Here is a 19,845-nt window from a genome sequence, read left to right as displayed (position 1 = left end):
CAAACAAAAACCCAACATCGGACACGGACTCTTCTGTCGCTAACCATAGGATATATTCAAGCGTAATAACATCAAGGATAAAGTAATGCCTATTCGGTTGTTTACCTGTAATATCTGATTGTTGATAAAATGCTATTTAAGCAATTATAATGGCGTTATTAAGGTGACACCCCTGTGAAGCGACTCCGCTCCACGCACCGGCTGTTGCCGGGGCGAGCAGTGGATGCGATCCGGTCCGGGTCTTCATGCCGCCCGGTCCTCTCCACTGAACTCCAACCCCCGCGCTCTCTATCAGCATCTCATTCCTGTCTCAATATGTCTCAAGATGGCGGCCAATGCAGGATCGATGTTTCAATATTGGAAGCGCTTTGACTTACAACAACTACAGGTCAGTTCAACCTCCGTTTAAATCGCCTCTCCGCTGTTCGCTTCAGCTGCCACGGCTCTCTCGGGGGCTGTGTTTTGTGTTTTTTCGGCGGCCGTCTCGTAGGTGTTTCGGAAGGGAATTCAAGACCTCTTCCTCACATTGATGAAAGTGGCTCTCTCGCTGATCAGAAATTGATCCTCTTTGTTCAATTCAACATCGATCGGACACTGCAACTGGGCAAGCCAGGGCGACGCCGCGGGGATGCGCCGAAATAAAAGCAAAACGGCGGCGCTTCGGCGAAAACCTCCCGGTTGGTTATCTTTATTGCGTGTTCTTCAACTTTTACCGGAGCGAGTAGCCGTAGTTAGCCCGACGCTTTAGCCGCTCTAAGGTTGGATAATTTGGGGGAAAAATAAGTGCGACTCATTATACGGTGGCGCTGTGGTGACACAGACCGTTGAGACGGGCTGCACGGACACACAACAGCGCTTTGCGTGTGTTTTTATTTGCTTTTAACTGTCACATCGGTAAGTTTAGTTGAAGCCGAGCGGACACATTAGCAACCTAATCGGCTAACGGTTTTGGAACAGTTTATATGGAACTCGTCTCCGTGATTACGGTTGATCAACTCGGCCGTTTTTTTCCTTTTTTTTTTTTTTTTTTTTTTTTTGTCGCTTTCCCCTGACGGCATTCACGGTGAGGTTTTTACAGACATTGCCACGTCTGTGGGTCTGGACAGGACGGGACAGCGTTTGTTGACGGGACGCAGTTTTAAAAAAGCACGTATGTTGGAAATGTGATAGATCATGACCTTGCGATTGTAACGAACTCCAGAAATGCCCCGGCCTCGCGCACGCCGCTAATCTTCGCGTGCACAGAGGAGATCCATGGCACGGGAAAAGATACGAGGGGAAATATTGGGCCTGTTCAGCGTGTGAATATATTAGAGCGTGTTTGACCTATCACAAGACGTGTAGACAATGGCACTGTTGTGTTTTCCCGTGGCATTTAACATGCATTGCTGAATTTCAAATATCAATTTATGATTATTAGTAGCCCGCATGCCGTCGCCATTGACATAAGATTGCATTATGTAGGCTAGCCCGACTGTTCATACATAAATTTGTGAATTGCTCAGGCTTGGGATTTAAACTTTTATTTGGGTCATGATGCCCCTATGACTGGGTAGACAAAAGGACAGTGAGCAAGTCTTCCCAGCGGGCTTTGTGTTGCACTTACGCCACATCATCAAGGCTTCACTTCTCCTATTTATTTGATCCCGTTTGGTCCTCCTACTCGTGCCCCCTTGTTCATGCATTATGTAAAAAAAAAAAATTGAGACTGCTTTCTCTTGTCTTTCCTCACTATCTATCACCCACCCCCTTCCTGCGCCCCCCCCCTCCATCTTTCTCTCGTTTCTCCCTCCTCCCCCTCCCTTCCTTTTATATTTTTTTCTCTCCTCTCTGGCCCTTCACCCAGCTTTCACCTATTTTGCCCTCTTTGAACTGGTGTGTGGATGTGCGTGCGTGTGTGTGAATTTGTCTGAGATCAGTCTTTTTTTTCCGTAGATTGACTGCCAGCATGGACAGTGAAGGCACTGCCAGCAGCCAGGACATGAAAAATGCATCGCATAAGTTTGTGATAAGGCCCTGGGTAATTATGGCAAAGGCCCCTATCACAAGCGATTAGTCAGGACAGTGAATCTGAGCGTGTGCAAAAAGGCTGGCGGTTGGCAGGCCTGTCTGCAGGATAGAAATCAGCCGGAGCTGGTGTGTGTGTGTGTGTGTGTGTGTGTGTGTGTGTGTGTGTGTGTGTGTGCGTGCGCACGCACGCACGCAGAGCTGCTCAGAACATTCACTGTCTATTATTGATGACATCTTATTTACTCTCCCTCCCACTGAGAGGCTCCTAGAGGAAAGCCTTCAGAGAAGAACCTTTCTTTTTTTTTTTTTTTTTTTTTGTCCTTATCCAGTTTTTGAGGATAATGTGGGGTTGGCATGATATGATCAGAGCCTACATGGCCTTGTCAGCCAATTGTCTCCCCATTTGCTTCTTCTATGTGATCGAATGGACAGTGTGAGCTATACACTTCCAGTCTGTTTTGTCTGTGTAAGAGGCACCAGCAAAGGAATGTTTTCTTTTTTTTTTTGTTTCCTTTTTGAAGATGAAAATCTAACCCAACCTCGACAGTCTGTAGCTTTAAGCCATCTCAGCGTCTATTCCTCAGACTCCAAATGCTGATGTTCATTAAAATCCTATTTGATCAGTGTGTCCCATTCCCTGTGCGCGAAACTAGCTAGGTGGTTGTTAGAGGACAGAGAGTGCTTTGAAACGGCACAGCGAGCTGTTAAGTTGTCTCTGCATGCTTTTTTTTTTTTCTTCCTCCCCTCACCCCAGCACCGCCACCACTACAAACACAAATGGGTGCAACAGCGATGCTTTTAGCAAGGTCTTGCACACTTGCAAAGTGGATCAGTGATTCAGAGATGATGGCAGGGTGACAGTGAATTACAGATGGAGGAGGTTTTAACGTCTGTAATCCCTGTGCGTCCATTACAGAGTTGAGTTTCTTTAGAGGGGATCATCACTCTTCTGTTGTTTTTTTTTTTTTTTTTCTCCTTTCCTGACCCAGCCGAGCAGTTTGCTAGAACATTGCGTTTCTGCTCGAGAGCGATGAGAGATGGCGCTTCATTACAGGCCTCAATAAGACATGAGTGAATAGCTGCGCCTAAGCCTTTAACTTGTGTTTTCTGTGTGAGCTTAGAAAATTAAGAACAGACCACTCACTTTAACACAATTCCCAATTTAGGCGTAATAGCCTACGTCTCACCTCATAATATTTCCTGGAAAAATGCACCCCAGAGCCACTTTGAAAAAATAGTTCACTGTGTTAGTGGATTGCTAAATAGTGACTTGGATGAAAACTGATCTAGACCCCCGCTCCTATTCACTACCTCCTAATGGGTAAATTTAGGAAAAGGGTTTTGTAAGCTGATCCCAGAGCTGTGGTCAGTGGCAACCTGAGTGGTATAAATCTCTCAACGACTGGCTGGCTGTTGTCTGCAGGAGTTTTAGTGTTAATTTATGAGCTGGTTGTCTGAACTCACTGGTGGGATATTTTTACCCCTCTGTTGCTGCACAGGCTGGGGGGGTGGGGGGGTGGTTGGGCACAGAGGAAGGGGCATCACGTCATGCTTTTACTGTAGCCAACCGCTTCTCTGCCCGGTGACAAAATCTGGCATTGGGACTGAGGTTTCACTGTGTGGTGGTGAGCGTCTAAGCATGAGTCAGAGAAGGACGAGTGCATGTCAGGTCTCCGGTCTGTCCTCGGTCTGCTTCAGTTGGGTCTTTGCCATCTTACTTTCAAAGAGCTTTTAGTCTTAAGTATATGGGGTATGCTCCTTACAACTGAGGGAAATGTGCAGCTCTCAGAAAACTTAAAAAAACATCAAGTTTTACCTTATCAGTGGGGGATTCTCTGCAGAGGCCCATACTCCCCAACTTCTCAGTGATCTGGCTCAGTTCCTTCACCCGCTCGTTTTGAAGAATATCTGCTTTAGATTTGGTTTATCCAACTTAATACAGGGAGAGGATATATTGCACTGTGCGACGGTCATAATCTGAATGCTTGAAGGAGTTTTACTTTGGCACGGTGAAAGAAAGTCGGACCAATGTTGTTTGATGTTCGAACAAGATAGAAAACATTTAAAAGCAATCTAAAAATGGGTATATTGAAACCGATGGAGTCTGAAGCTTTCTGCTGAAGTATGTCATAAATGGACATTACCGATTTTTATGTTCTCAATAAGGAAACATTAAAACATTGACTGCATTTCGTTCCATTGTTGTTAAAACAGTCCAATTTTTCCTAGGAAATGCAACCACTTCAAAACACACCTTATCTCCACTTTATGTTACAATACAGTATATGATGATTGTATGTTAACGAGGCATAATAATGCTCAGTGTTGTGAGTAAATTACTGTGGAAGAGTACTTTTTAAAACCTAGAAACTCCTTTTTATTTGATTTGTATTTGTTTTAGCTCTTAAAGTGCAAATGTGAGGTAAAGTAAAACATGAAGATGTATCGTCAGTTTGTGGCATATTAATTTTGTTTTTCCTCACTTGCTTTCCAGATATTAGAAATTTTATTTTTCTTCTACACCAAAAAGTTTATTATACATGTATACACCTAAAGAAATCCCCAAAATAAAAGTGTCTTTATGGGGTTCGACAGCCAGTGTTAAATAAGGCTTTTTTTTTAATGTCTTGGCAGTTACAGCATCAATAAAAATCCACAGTGTAACAGCTGTTATGACTCTTTCAAGGCTACTGTGTATTGTATTGTTATCAGTCGGGATCAGTGGCTTGTGCTGTTTAAAACAAGTTTAACAAAAGTAATGATGATTGAAATGTGCCAGAAATGAACACTCGATGTGGCTCGTGGAAACTCTAAAACACTTGAACGTCAGAGACAGAACTTCCCCACCATCAACCAGGAACAAGGAGCAGAGGGGGGCAATTTCCAGAGGCCTATTTTCAAGTGGCAGGCATTATTTACAGACCCACTTGGAGTCTCCCACACCTACAGCATCATAGAGTTTCACCGTATCTCATGACAGAAGCATCCATTATTGTGCTGCCCCGTGTTCCTGCAGAGGGAGGGCAAAGGTCGCTCTTGTCCTATAGGCTTACTTGGAAAAAAAAAAAGATTCTGGCTCGTTCCACTACTGAGTTTCAGTGTGATGCCCCGCTTCAGGAAAAAGAAAGAAAACGCATCGCCTCAAAGCCTGATTTAATTTTGTAAAGTCTATTGCTCATCTTGTAATATTGAGCCTCAAGTCACAGTTAACAGAAATGTATCATTCCTTAGGGGGGGGGGACGTGTCTGTTCTTGTCCATAAATGAATGGCAAAGTAAGAATGGATAGAGAGTGAGGTGTTTCCCGCTGTTGAGGCCCGTTGTCGTACTGAAATTACACTCACCCACTACATTGGGTAGTGTTCACCCTTGGTCTAGCATCAATTTTGTGCTGTCTAAATGATGTTTTGTTCACTCATGGCCATTCATATACAGTGTGATAAATAATCCGTGTTCATGGCAGAAAACGATACAAACAACTAACTAAATAAGCCACCTTGTTGTTTCATTGTGTACTAGTCTTTGCCTGTTTCACATTCAGTTGAATTACAAATTATGTTTTTTTTAGAGGTAACTGTCAGATACAACACTCAGATTTAATGCTTACAGTCAGTGTAAATATCAGAAAACTGCTTTAAACGAATGTCTCTCACATCTTACTGAGGCAGTGTTTTCTACTGAATGTGAGAAACTGGACTGTAGACTTTTAGGCATTGCTTTAAGAAATGATTCTAACATTTGGTGAGTTGTTAAGACACTCGATTTTTCTGTCATAGAGTAGTGCTTCGTTGTTTACTGTATTTTCCATTCTCTGGAGTAATTTTACACTCCACTCCAGTTTTACACAAAGATTAGAGTCAAGTATGGAAATGTGAGACGTGTGTGGGTGAAAATAACTTTCAGTAATGACAACTTTGGTGAAAGACGGACTTAAACAGGCCAAAGAAAATCTGAGCTTAAAGAAAGCATTTGATTGGTTGTTAGGGTGCAGGTTTCTGATGACCCAGCAAACGGAGCCTGGATTGAATTTTGCAGCATTTTGAAGAGATGAACACAATGTTTAACGTGGCAATGCAAGCGGAGGCAGCGGACCAGAAAAAGAAATGGCCTCATTTCCACAAGGTACCACAATGCGATCATTTAGACCAACTCCAAACAGTCCCACACCGGGGGCCGCATTTTCGACAGGTCTGTCTGAGCGCACAGACACTTCTGAAGCAAATGCTGTGCCTCATTTTGTTTTCCCCTCTGCATAAACCTTTTGAAATTTGTTTCCGTGGCCTTCAATATCTGCTGAAGCTGAGCTATTGGTGAGCCTCTTGCCCTACCTAATTTTAGTGTTGTTTATCTCACTGTTATCAAGGCCCCTGGGCTAAAAAGGGTCTGAGGAGCCTTATGTGGAGACGTTATCCCATGTCAACCCATGACTCCAGTATCAGTGTCCTGTTAGATCATTGAACATAGATATTGAATTCTAATAGGCCTATTGGTGTGTCTTAATGGTACAAGTATTGAATTATGTTATTGGCAAGAGCTGATGGCCTCAGGATTGAATTATGATATTGGTGTGCTGCAGCCTAATGGTCCTTGGTATTGAATTATGATATTGGTGCACTTTGATGGTGTAGGGATTGAATTATGATATGGGTTGCTATCTGCTAATAGCTCACGCTGTGTAATTTTCAGTGTCAATCATGGCTTCAGTTGCTGGATCCATAGCCTGCCCTCAGGCTCAATCAGTCTGTCACATCAGATGTGAACCAGCCTTCAATCTTTACCCTCACTGCTGCTTTCCCAGTCTCCCTTTTCACCTTTTTTTTTGTTTTGTAGTTACTCCATCCACTACTTTAGTGACTTTTACAGTTTTGTCAAATAAGAAATGAGTAGATGAATTGGCCCTTTTCTCTCCTCTTGTATATATTACGTTTTCTTTCCACAGCTAAAAGAGGAAGAAAAGAGTGGATGTTATAATAGCAAGCTCACACCATTTATAGACACTGGTGTGGCGGTGTGAGTTTGGCATTTTCGTACTCCACCTTTTGTTATAAGGAGCCTAATGTTTAAGCAGTGGAGCTGTAATGGGTCTAAATCTAAGCCATCTTAATTTCCGTAAACGTCCACACCTTTGCGGTGTTTATGTTGAGCTCGTTCCCATTTTGGTAGTTTAAAAGCATCCAGAGCTGCTGTGGTCTTGCTGCCCTCTCACAGTAAATGGACGGCCTGCTTCTGTGTCAGCCCACTAAAAATAACACAGACTGCTGGCTGGGCTCAGCAGAAAACTACCACCGATTATGATGATTCAACTACCCTGTATTCACAGGTGCGTGTGTGTTGGATGGGGGTGGCTTATGTTTCACAGATTGTTCCCTGCATTGCTTATATTCGTTACGGGCTCGCTTTGTCCTTATGCTGTAGGTTGGTAAAACTTTGCTGAAGTGAGGGAAAAAAAGTGCTTTTGTATGTGCTGACTGCTTGTATGTGATTTTAAATTGTGGAGATTTAACTTTTTAAAGGAACCTTTTTGTAAGTTAAGCCAGTGAACCAAAATGTTAATGAGCATCAGATTTATTTGAAAAAACTAGTACCCTACTTTTATTATTACACAGGAATGATACCAAATGAAAACTTATTGACTGGTCCATCATTGTTCTTCAAAACATGGGGGATTCTGTGCAAATGATGTCCAATAGATGCTAAATTCATTGAATGTCATCAGACGTATCTTACCCTCTCCCCAACCTTTGGCCTGACCAGCTGTCTGACTGGAGCCACGGTTCAGAGGTGGCGGGACTCTGACGACCTGGGTGTGACCTGGGCTGTCTGACTGCCCTAACCTTTAAAGCTAACAGCTGATGACTTTACCATCTGTCTTGCATTTAACTGGTCTAGCCTCCTTGAACTTGAACTTATTTGGACATTGAAGGTGAGGACGCAATCAGCGTAAGAGATAAATTGTCTTGCAGCTTGACCAGACTATTTTTTAACTGATACGCAGTTACATGTAAAGGCAAATCACCAAATGCTAAGTCAGAGGTTTGAAACTTCACTCTTCGTTTTTGTTCGTGATTTGTGAGCCTTGGCTTGAGTTTGAGTTGTATTGTGTGTTCATTGCTAAGCCATGTGCTGTCTCATTTCTAAAAGTGAGAGTTGTCTTCTGGAAGAAGGGGGAAGGGACTATGTGTTTAGTAGACACAAGCTCATCCGCTGACTGCCGTCTGACCCTGAGTTCAGTGCTATGGTTATTAATAGGCCCAGAGGCCTCAACTTCCAGGAGGCCCTCTGATCAGCTCCAGATGTGGAATGAGAGGGGACAAATCTTCGTTAGCCTATCCATGTTTCACATGAAGCAGAAAGTGGGGAAGATAGGCATTTGGTGAGGCTGATAAAGAGTGAGGAAGGGAGGGAGGGACAGGAGACCTTTCCACAGCAGGAGTGTGTTTTGTGAGTCTTTGTTTTCATGTGTGTGTGTTTTTTCGTTTATTACACTCTCTGCCCTCAGACCAAAAGACCATAAAGACGTATGGTATCACCATGGCGACCATAATAACTACCTATAAAACAGCGTGTAAACTGTGAAATAAGACAAACAGACCAGAACAGCCTTGACTGGCTGGCTGAATGGCTGCCTTCCGCCATAAAACTATTTGAGAGCCAGACTGAAGGAATGCCTCGGAGGCTGCTGTGGCTGTCACGACACATGAAAGGATTAGGCTCTGTGTTTTATCTCCTCTTTATCTGATGGTAATGGATAAGCTGAGTGTAGCCTATCATCTGACGCTTGGGCTGGGGGTTTGATGTTTTAGTAGGGTGACGGTTTGTTGAGTTGACCGCTTTGGTCTATTGATTGCTGTTTGATGGTTTTGATATGTAGGCTGTGTGGAACAGGTCAAGTCTTTTATGCAGTGAAGGCTCCAAATAGCTTTTAGCTGTCCTTCACTCCCCCCATTACTCTAGTGGTACGTTTGATGTTTGGATCAATCAATAGCAAGAGCCTGAGCTCTTACACATGCTCCTTCCTACTTCTTGCTGTGCTCAATTCCTCTTCCTTCATTGTGCGGGCTTTCTCTCATTCTCTCAACACAGAATAAATTATATAATTACAACTCATTACTTAGCCTAACGCAAGCTAATTATTCTGTCATTATGGCAAGGATTAGCTATGCTCATTCTCTCTTTCTCACTGTGTTTCTCTGCCTTCTCCTCTTGAAAGTCATGCAAGCAGAAGAAAAAAAAACTCTTGCTCATAAAGGCTGAGTAAGACTAAGCCCCAGGACGCGTTCTGTTGACGTTGATCGTATAGACCATGGGTGTCAAACTCAGTCAGAAGCCAAGGCCACACTGGAAGGTAGTGACAGCGCGGACTAGACACATTACCACATCCAGACACAAAGATTCGTCTAACCTAATGGGGCATTTTGATATATGCTTTTAATTTATGCACAGAAATCAACATGCTGCTTTTATAGGCTGTGGCACAGCTCATGCTGATGTGTCATCAGGCGTCTAGAAAATTACTGGATACAACAGATAGACGAGGCTAAATTAAAACGTGGAAAAAAGGCATCATGCAGAGCGCAGATCTAATGTAGCAGAGGCACATGAGAGTGATGCACACCTTTCTCACTGTACTTTAAATGTGCCAACAGCTTGAGGCTGCTTGTCGTCCTTATATGGAAGTCTAAGTGAATTATAGCAAATCAAATAGGCTAACGAATTGAGAACAGAGCAACTTTGAACACTGCTCCATTGTCAAGGGTCACAGACTTTCTAGGTCAAAAACAGATTGCAAATGAGTGGAGGAAGGTGTGGATGTCTGCAGCGTTACATTGCTAGCCTGCACCTGTGTCTCTGCCGTTATCCACTGATGGATGTTTGCATGTGCGTTTCATGTCAAACAAACCGATAGAAGCATAATGCTGCCAGTTGCCAGCAAAAAGTCTCCGGTTTAGGCTTTTATATTTGTTATAGGGCCTGGAGAGCCCCACTCTTCCTCCAGACATGATTAATCCCTATCGCCCCTCTCCATGATCACAGTTTCCATTTTTTAGTCTGTATCTGTGCACTCATCCCCTCCCCAATCTCCTCTCACTGGCACAGAATGGCTTCCTGGCAGAATGGAGGCATTAATTCAGGGATGAGAGGTGTGATACTCTCTCCTTCTCTCTCTGCTTCTCTCTCCTTCTCTCTCCTTCTCTCTATCAGTGCTGTGTTTGTAATGCTTGGCCTTTATCGTAGTTGAAACAGCTCACTACCCTCTGATCCTATCTCAGATCTCAATATCCTAGCCGTTCCACCCTGTAAACGCAGGGATGAAAAATCTTGCCCTTTCACCAATGCATTACACCCTAGCATATCGCCATATCCCTCTCCTCCCATTGCACTCTCCACACCACTCACCCTTTGTGACACAGGCCTCCAGCTAAATTCAAACTCTGCAAAATGAGACCAAGTGAGCTGCATTTCCTCTATGCCAGAAACCATCTTAGTCTCATTATATTTGTATTTAGGCTCAGCCCGGGCCTTTGAATCCCCTTGTCAGACAATAGGTCAGGCAAAATAATGACTAGCTCTCAGTAAGCTTCAAGAGAGTTAAGGCTTGGATGTTGGGGAGATAAAACAACAACCAGTCTCTCAGCAGAGAAACTTGGATCAATACAAACGAAGCTGCAGTGTGAAAAAGGCTGTTTTTGATCCAGGGTTGCGTCAGCATCACTGAGGTGAGTCCTGACAGCTCCTGTGCTGTTGGTAGATATGGATCTGTGTTCAAAAAAAGGAGCAAAATGCTTAGGGAACACAAGCATCTTGTTAGACTGTGGAAAGTGTGATGCTGACCCTCACCCCCAACCGCTCTGCACACATATGCGCATGAAAAAAAGTGTTCAGACCTCGGTTATCACTGTGAAACTATTGTGTTATCTTGTAGTAAAGAAAACTTTGTGGTTTTCACTCCAGAGGGGGGACAGGAAAAGCAAAAACCGAGATTCAGGAGGATATGACTTGTGTCTTCAAACCCCTGTGTGGTTTGTGGAAACAGCATCTGCTGGTGCATTTACAGTTCTGCAACCTGCTCTGTCAAAGGTAGGGAGGCAGACAGGAAGCCAGGATTGCAGTCTCTTATCTGTGCTGCTGTTGTGCTGTTTTGAGGGGGCGTGCCTGTGATCTGTGATCATGTACCGTGTCGTTGTAGCAAGCGTGGCTGTCGCTCCTGACTGAGCTGCCACCCTGCGACTCCACCCCCACACAGTGGGTTCCGCATACAGAACAGTGAGCCGCATAGGAGTTGGAGCGCCGTGCAGGGAGATGGAGGGGGGAGTTTCAAAGGTAGACCTCGTAGATTTAAGATAAGAAATCTTTCCAGACGCCTTCACTGTTTACTATCACAACCACATAACAGCCTCAGACATGTCAGAGATAAAAGCAAAGATTAGTGACTGCACTGGCAGGGCAGAAAACTTCATCTCTTAAACATCTATGTCATGATGCCAAGTACAAAGGCTGTAAAAGGCTTCTCGCTTTGTAATGAACACAAGAAGGATAATATTTATTTTTCAAATATCTGCCGTGTGCCTTCTTTGGTGTTAATCTAACAGAAAAGGATTGCATTCAATTTTCTAAGCCTGGCCTAAATTCAGAGGTGGTACTCCATTAGACTAATGTGTACAACTGATTGTGGAGCAGTTAATGTACATGATGGTTGCATAAGAAGAGTAGTGGCGGACTGCTTGGCATGTGCAACGGCGGACTTGGTGTAAACAAAGCGTTTCCAGTATTCACACTCTCAATAACTCTACAGAGAATGGGATCCGAAGCCAATCCCCGTGCGGTTTTCCCTCCTCTGTGTGCACTCCTGGTCACCGTGGCAATACAGACAGCAGTTGCAGATTGACTTCATACTGTGTACATAACAATAACTCTGTTGTCATTCCACCAGCCTATCTGTCTCAGCATCTTTGGAGCGTGAGGGTATAAGGAATTCCACAAAGTTTTGATACCTCAATTAAAGTGCGGCTGTCTCCTGTTATCTCGTTTAGTCTGTAGTCAATATGATTGGCATAATCAGACATGCCTGATTGGGGCCTCCCATTTAATTAATCAGTCTCACTGTATCATCACCTGTGGCTCATTAGAGTAATTAGAGCGAATTAGTCTGATCGAAGGCCTCTCTGCCTGCAGAAGAGTGGAAGGAATTTCATTAGAAGGGCTGATCACACATACGTACACCTAGAGTCTGATGGCCACCGGTAATAAGATTTGTTTACCCATGACTGTTATCGGTGGTGAGTATTATTCTCACGCTGGTTGGATAGAGAGATACTCATTTCCATCTGGCCCATCCTCCCCTCCTAGCTGTAAACATAGCTCACCATGCCAAATTTCGCCAGGGGAGCATGTTGCAGACTTCCTCCTCTGAAATAGAGTTCAAAAGAATGTGGAAAGACTGGGCTCCCAAAGTTACTGCAGCGGCCTGTCTGTGCATTCATGTGAGAGCACACGCGTGTGGAGCAGTGTGCAAGAGGCTTCTTGGCCAAGTCGGTGTTGAAGTCTCTCTAGGGAGTGTTGGCAATCTGTTCCAATCGTCTTTACAGCTGACCAGACGACCAAATGAACCAGGACAGGGACTGCTGCTGTGGGCCAGTCCAGCCAAGCCAAGCAGGGCTGTTACAGCAATCACACAGACATTACAGTCCACTTAATGCCTCCCTGCACACACACACACAGTTCATCCTCTGCTAAACTAGACGATGCATTCCTAACCAGGCAGAGCTCGGTTTAAAAATAGTGCAGGAGTTGGTGTAAATGGTTAAATGAAACCCCCGGTAAATTTAATTGTTTTCAAACCAGAACAATTTCAAAAGTCAGGCCTAGGAGAGCCACAGGGAGTTTACCACAGAGACTGAGCCTCGAGGCCCCAACACAGTGGACACCAGACTTTCATGCATTTCATTTGAGGATGCTGTGGCTTGTTGGTGTTCCACTGAAGTGTCGATATAAGCAACGCTGATTTGAATCAGTCAATGAAAATATTCTTTTATTCTTAGCAGTACTTTGTGTCTCTAATGTACAACATGTACATGTGTCTTTATTTTTAATTAGTTTCCTCACTACTCTTGGCTGCTTGTCAAGCTAATTTGCGAAGTTGATCATGCTTGCGTGATGTCAGTCATTAAAGTCAAATGTGTTTGAAGGGAAAATCCCAGTGGTATGCCAGATGGCTTAAACCCCTGTGGAGCAGTCTTGCTTGACATTAACGGTATTCTTCTCGAAAAGTTTTAAACTTGATCAATTTTTTAACAAAATAACCAGATTGGTCTGCTGCTAGTGACTGCTTTTAAGTAAAGGGAAAGGAACCCTGTTAGTAGACTCAAAACAGTTAATTGACTCATTTCCATTTCACTCCATAGAACTTAAGCATGGCTATTTACCTGATTAGGGATCTATGCATAGACACTTTTAGTCTTATCCTGAAACAGTATGTGCTTGCTGTTGCTTTTTGTGTGCACCGTTCTGACAGATGGTGACAGAGGCCACCATTTCTGTCATTATGAAAATGAAAGGTCTTCATCTTTCTGTTTTGCCATCTATTAATCAAGCTGTCCGCTATCTTTAGAGCAGCCGTAATATAAACTGCTAAGTAAGTGCGAAAAAGGATCCGTTAGCTGCGACGATTGGGCACGGACATTCCTCAGTAAGCATGTTTACATGGCACCAGTTTTCAAAGAAACAAACAAAAACGTAACGATTGACTGGACTAACCGAACTTTTAAAATAGTTTTTCCATCTAAATAGAGCCTCTCCAAACTGTTACAAGGACAGTAGTTCCGTTAAATGACCCAGTCGAGCTGTAACCATGCTGACTGAAGAATTCAGACTCCATCAGAAGTTTATAAAATTAGCGTGTCCAGGCGACCTGCTTTGTCGAGAGGTTCTACGGTATAATGTGGAAACAGAAATATATTACTGTGGTGAATACGCTGTTCCTATATTCATGTTCGGCAGCCATTTTCTGAGAAAATGTTAACATTTCAACACCACTGGAACACCAAACCACTCAGTAGAGGTATGAGAAGCAGCCAATGTGCAAGTTTTATGAGCCCCAGTCTGCTCTCAGATTTGTCGTTTAAAAACATATTTGCACAGAATTTGCTTTCTAACTTCAGCTGTGTAAGAGTCAAACTGATGCTCAGCACAGTTTTTATTTAGCTGAGAACCAGAGTCCTCCTGTTTACTATTTCACCCGAGTTCTATTTTATTGTATTTAATTGCACTTTTGAGTTTAAAATAAGAATAGTAGTCTCCTAAAAGTGAGATTTGATGTGTGTGAGTATTGGTCAGACAGCGGGGATTGTGCACTTTTGGATGTTACGCTCTATCAGCAAGACGAGTGTAAAGTCTGCCCGTGTCTGCTGATGTGGGCACAGAGTTTGCTGCATAGTCAAAAACCTGACTTGGTCTGAGGGTCTTTTTCTCTCTCTCTCCCTCTCTTTTTTTTTTTTTTTTTAAACTATGACCATGCCCATAATAACTCTCCCGTCTTGGCAACGAATCAATCCTCTTTCATGTGTAATGTGTTTATTTAGCTCGGCAGTGAGAATTTTTTTTCTTTCTTTCATAGGAATGGGGATTGTGTAACACTTTGTGATATGTGCAGGGTATTGGAAAGGGATTGGACAGAATCGAGGGCGTTAGTGATTGGCACATGACCTCCTGAAACGGAGCTTTATTGCAGGGCTACGGTTATTTGAGTTTTGGCCCAAAATTTTCTGTGTTGAATTCCTTCAGCTCGGGGATAACATTCCCTGGACTTCGTGTCAACTGTTTGTATATAAAGAGAGTATGATAGCGATTTAATTGATTATAAAGAAGATATTGTTCACGAGGTCGTTTAATTAAACTAAGGAAGCAAACGCTCGAGCTGCACGTTTTACCTCTGACTTTAAAAAGACTGCAACACAAACAGTTGTGCATAACAGCGTTATAATACAGTCGGAGGGTTATATCCTCTAAAAAAACACCATTTTCATATAAGTAAAACATACTAGTCGGCAGTATTAGTGAATTGATGCTGACCCTGTTTCAATATATTGATTTTTGATGAACTCACTCACCTTTTAAGATACAGTACTCTCTGTTGGATATCTGCAGTATTTTGTAGAGTGAGTTTTTATATTTTCAAATCGATTCCCAGTGTGTAATTACACATCTTGGATGATGAACAGCCTTATCTGCACCTTGAAGATGTACTTAAATGTATCCTGGTTTATGCCACCTGAACTCGGATCAGGCTTAAAGCTAAAAATATTATAGAGAAATCATTTAGGTGAGTTTTGGCCTCCCATCTATCAGGAAAAAAATGCCTTATGGCCAAATGCATCATATTCCAATCGTATTGGGATCAGTATTTGCCAGTGTGGAGCATCTCGAACCAGCTGGGTCCTGTATCCTTGTTCCTGATGCTAATCTTAACCAGTTTAATAATTACACATCTTTTCATGAACTGGAGCATTCAGTTTCTCAAAATTAATTTAACGTGATTAAAGTTTATTAGGTTGCTCCTTTCATCAAGCGTTGCACATGCTTCTGCGCACGCTAGAATTCACTAACAGAAAGTGCAGCTGCTCCATGGCCATGGGCAGACAGGCTGCTACATCAACTGCTCCATGGGCAGCGAGAGCAAGATGGCATGTAAGCAAGTGCGCATTATTATTATTTTTTTCCCTTCAAAAATTCTGTGCTGCAGCGTGAAATGCAACGCAGAGGACAGTCATCCAAGTCCATTTGCTTTTTTTCTTCATAGTTTGTGGATAAAACAAGATCACGGCTGGTCAGGGAATTAAAGTCAGTGCTGATGGGGGGAGAAATCTCCTAATTAGTACTTGATCACTCTATTTCTTTAGAGGGTTGTATTTTTTTGTGTTTTTTGAGGGTGTGGGCAATGTAGGGAGGTGGGCATGTATGCACAAATGTGTTTTGGGACCTTGTCAGCACACTGAGCCGCAAGGGCCCCTGTGGTAATGTGTGTATTAAATGATTAGTGCGTTAGTTAGCATAACGGCCCTTCAGCAGCGTTTAATCACTCTCAGGGGTGGGCGGCCTCACAGGAGGGGGAGAATAGAGGGAGGCGGAGTGAAGGAGAGATTTAAACTGAGAAGACTGAACTGCTGGTTGAATGAGTGAGTGGAGGATCTGTGGAGTGTTTGAGGAAAAAAAATAAATAAATGAGGGGGGGGGGGAAGGGAGTGAGCATGACACGGGGCAAGAATCCAACAAAAACATAATCCAGCAACAGTGACACACTCAGCAGAGAGAGATACAATCTTTACAAGGTCTGAATGCCTTGTTAATGTCAGAACTCGACCCATCATCTGGAACAAGTCCCGTGAATAGCTATTAATAACAATGCAAAATGGATGCGGATAAAGGCGGGTCCGAGCTCAGCCTTGACTACGCTGTTGTAGATAATTGTGCTGTTGTTGTTTTTATGCTGCTCAGATGGGAGGAGTCATCAGGGGCCGACAGTGTATAATTGTTGTGAACTGCCTGGATATGTACTGCTACAGAAGTTTACATGGCTGACACAGCGGTGCTTGACTGAGTGACTGGCTAAAAGGTTCAGATATTGTTTGCAGTGGTAGTGGATCAAACCACTTGAGTTTTTCTTGGCTGAACAAAGGTGTTGTGGGTTTGCTCTCTGCCTCTGCTGCCTCTGCTGCTGCTGCATACTGGCCAAGAACAGCTGTGGCTAAAACGGGTCGTCTGCAGCTTGCCAGATGAGCGTGCCGCATTGTCAGAAAACAGCTCCCCGTCTTTTCATCCATCATGATAACAAAACTGTTGATTGTAATAGCCACAGCGCTGCATGATGAAAAGCTGAAAAAGTTGTATGTGTGTGTTGCAGAAAGAACTAGACGCCACCGCCACACAGCTTGCCAACAGACAGGATGAGAGTGAACAGTCCAGGAAGAAGCTGATCGACCTGAGCCGCGAGTTCAAGAAGACCACTCCAGAGGTGAGAAAATCAGATATTTGCAGACGTACACCAACAGAAAACCACACACAACCCGCAATTCTTTCAACAGTCGTGCTTTGCCTCGGTGTTTCTCAGCGCCTGCTCTGCTCTTGATAAATTTTACCGTGATTATTTACTGAGAAAGGAGGGGAGGAGTATCCAGCACGGAGATGCGGGCTTGGCTCCCAAAAATAGTCTCTCCATTAGTTTCCCTGAAATCCTAAAGAGACAAAACAGAAACCCCCTCAGGAGTTTGTATTATCTGACCTAGTTTTTTATGCGAGCAGAAAGTGTGGTCCGTGAGTGTGTATGTGAGAGGCAGAGGCAGAAAGACAGAGAGGCAGAGCAGGGATGAGCGGGAGAGAAAGAAAGAGTGTGACAACACTACTAAGTGGGATCAGGAGGGAATTCTGTCCTGTTCCTGTGTTCCCTTCACTCCTCCTGGGAATATTTGTTTCATCTCTGTTACCAAGGCAACACATTTCAAACCTCACAGTGAAAACAAAGTATTGTTGTGTTATTATTGGTAATGTCACCATGGTGAATTATTGATGGTAGTATGAATTATGTATGAATGGTGTAGACAGTGGATAGAAAATTGTCAACTCTCTGTGGGGTTGACAGTAGGCCTATTATAGTTACTACAGGATGAGGACCGTGACAGTTGACTTCAGCGCGTAGCCCACCCGGCACAGAGGAATCTGTACCTGCGTACAAAAGCCACTAATTTCACTTCACCCGACTCATTCATCTCTTATCTCAATTCCAAGTATAACCACATAAGTAGCAACACACAGCGGCAGAGAGAGCCGTGTGTACAAAGAAAATACGAGGCGAAGCAAAGGCACAAACGCACAGAGGCAGATAGTCTAGATCACAGAACAGGACACACACATTCATCAGTGTAACAAGGCTGTGATTTAGGAAGGCTCCTCTGGCGTCTGTGTGGCCCCTGGCATCTCCCTGGTATGTGGAGGAGGAATCTAAGCCAGGGCAGACGAGCGACAGGATTCATTACAGGGCTGTAACGGGCTCAATAGGAATCAGCACTAAAAACTCTGGGCTGCTGGAAGTACAGAAGCATCAACGCTGCCTACCAAACAGGCTGGTTCATAACATGTGATGGCCCACGCTTGATTAAAAACGGACCCGATCGTCTTGTGTGTGTGTGTGTGTTTGTGGAGTTTCTATCAAATGTGTGGCTGTGTGGGGTTGACCAGCCCATAGAGGGGGCTGTCAGCTCTCTGCGGTCCGCACCAGTCAACTGAGATCACAGTCACATCAGATCAGACTGCATTAAACTGAGCGGGAGTCCGTCTCTGATCCATTATTCAGCAACCAGGAGACCGGCCCACGTTGACTGTGTCTCGTCTGCTGAGCTGTACTCGGTGTGAACTGCACTCACGGTCTGCATAATAACACACGTACACTCGCACAGCAGCTTCCGTAGCATTTTGAAAGTAGTGCAAAGAAATGCGGCGTGAAAACAAAGTTTTCATAATTGATTAGGACTGACACACTGTTGAATTTTTTTTGAGACTACATCTCACTGTGCTTCCCAAGTTGCTTAAATTATTCATTGAGTTCTTAATTTCCTTTTAGTTAGTCAAGACTGCTTTACTACAGCGTTATAAAGGAGAGGGTGGGAATGGTTGTAAAATGCCCCAAAGATTGCTAGCCAGAAGCAGTGGTAGTAAAACAACGTTGTGCGTGTGTTTGGGTCTGTGTGTGTGTGCGTGTGTGTGCGTGCGTGCATACATGCACATACACACGTTTGTGTTTGGCTGCAGGGTAGACAGACAGCGAATGGGAGTTCCATACTCCCTGGAGGATTCCTCAGGCTGGCCTGTCTGCTGTCTGCCGGCAGCTTACACACCAGCCATCCATCTCCTGCTGCCTGGGCCCCTCCACTCCCGTCACTACACACACACACACACACACACACACACACACTCTCACACACACACACACACACAGATTGACCATGGTGTCTGTGTGCATTGTTATGTTATATGGTCATAAATCTTTGGAAGTGGAGGGGGGCAGGGGGGGAGCATTCGAGAGTGGACCAAAGGGGTTCAGAGCTCCAGTGTCCAGCAGGAATAACAGCTCACTGCTCTCTGTTATTTCACTGTGTTTGTTTTTATTTGTTGCATGTGCTTTCTGCTGTTTGTGAACTGCCTCAAAGTTGCAGCCAAGCTCAAAACTACAAAAAAGCTGTTTGTAAATGTAATCATTTAAAATTGAACCAAAATCTCAATAAGCTTCTTACAAATTGTGAAGACTCTTTTTGTTGTTGTTGTTGTTCTAATTGAACCCGTCAAGCAGACACTTTCTCAACAAATTCTGAACATTGTGAGTTGCACAAAATCTGTAATTGTTGTTGTATGAATAGACTAAACTAGAAATGATAACACACTTGAAGTGAAAGATATGGAAATGAAAATGACCTTAAGATGGTCACAGATGTCTGACGGTATTTTTTTTGGTTCTGACAAAACAAAGTGAAATAAGATGAATCAAACGCATTATTACAATACTAACTCAAACGGTAATTTGTGCACATAATGCCAAAACTACAAGGAAACTAAACTCTTCAGGGGAAAAAAAAAAAAAAGAATCTAATCACAATCTAATGCAAATTTTAAAACAGTCACTTATATTGTGGTTTTGTGAGTAGAGGCGAGCCTGAGCAGAGGAGTGTGGGGTGCAGGGTGCAGGTCATTATCCACAACAGGGGAATATTGAATTGGCCCAGACAAACAGCCTCAACGACCCCTGATGAGGTAACAATGAAGCAGAGTCACAGAGGTCACGACCTGTCCTCGG

At 43.7% G+C, this 19,845-nt stretch overlaps 1 protein-coding gene across 7 annotated transcripts in view; it reads left to right on the top strand.

Moving 5' to 3' along the window:
- The first annotated feature begins 145 nt into the window (after positions 1 to 145).
- The window catches only part of cux1b (cut-like homeobox 1b), a 59,662-nt gene continuing 39,962 nt past the window's right edge, over positions 146 to 19,845 (top strand). For 2 of the 7 annotated variants that reach the window (XM_075473353.1, XM_075473351.1), the window contains exons 1-2: positions 146 to 388; positions 16,906 to 17,016. In XM_075473353.1, coding sequence (XP_075329468.1) covers positions 224 to 388; positions 16,906 to 17,016 — 276 coding nt within the window. In that variant the 5' untranslated portion in view covers positions 146 to 223. Of the gene's footprint in view, positions 389 to 1,940; positions 2,021 to 16,905; positions 17,017 to 19,845 lie in introns of those variants that run through there. The other 5 variants (XM_075473355.1, XM_075473354.1, XM_075473350.1 and 2 more) reach the window with 4 other exon arrangements.

Source organism: Odontesthes bonariensis, chromosome 9, assembly GCF_027942865.1.
Source record: "Odontesthes bonariensis isolate fOdoBon6 chromosome 9, fOdoBon6.hap1, whole genome shotgun sequence".
In the NCBI taxonomy this organism is placed as follows: Eukaryota; Metazoa; Chordata; class Actinopteri; order Atheriniformes; family Atherinopsidae; genus Odontesthes; species Odontesthes bonariensis.
This window is presented reverse-complemented; position numbering and strand designations above follow the sequence as displayed.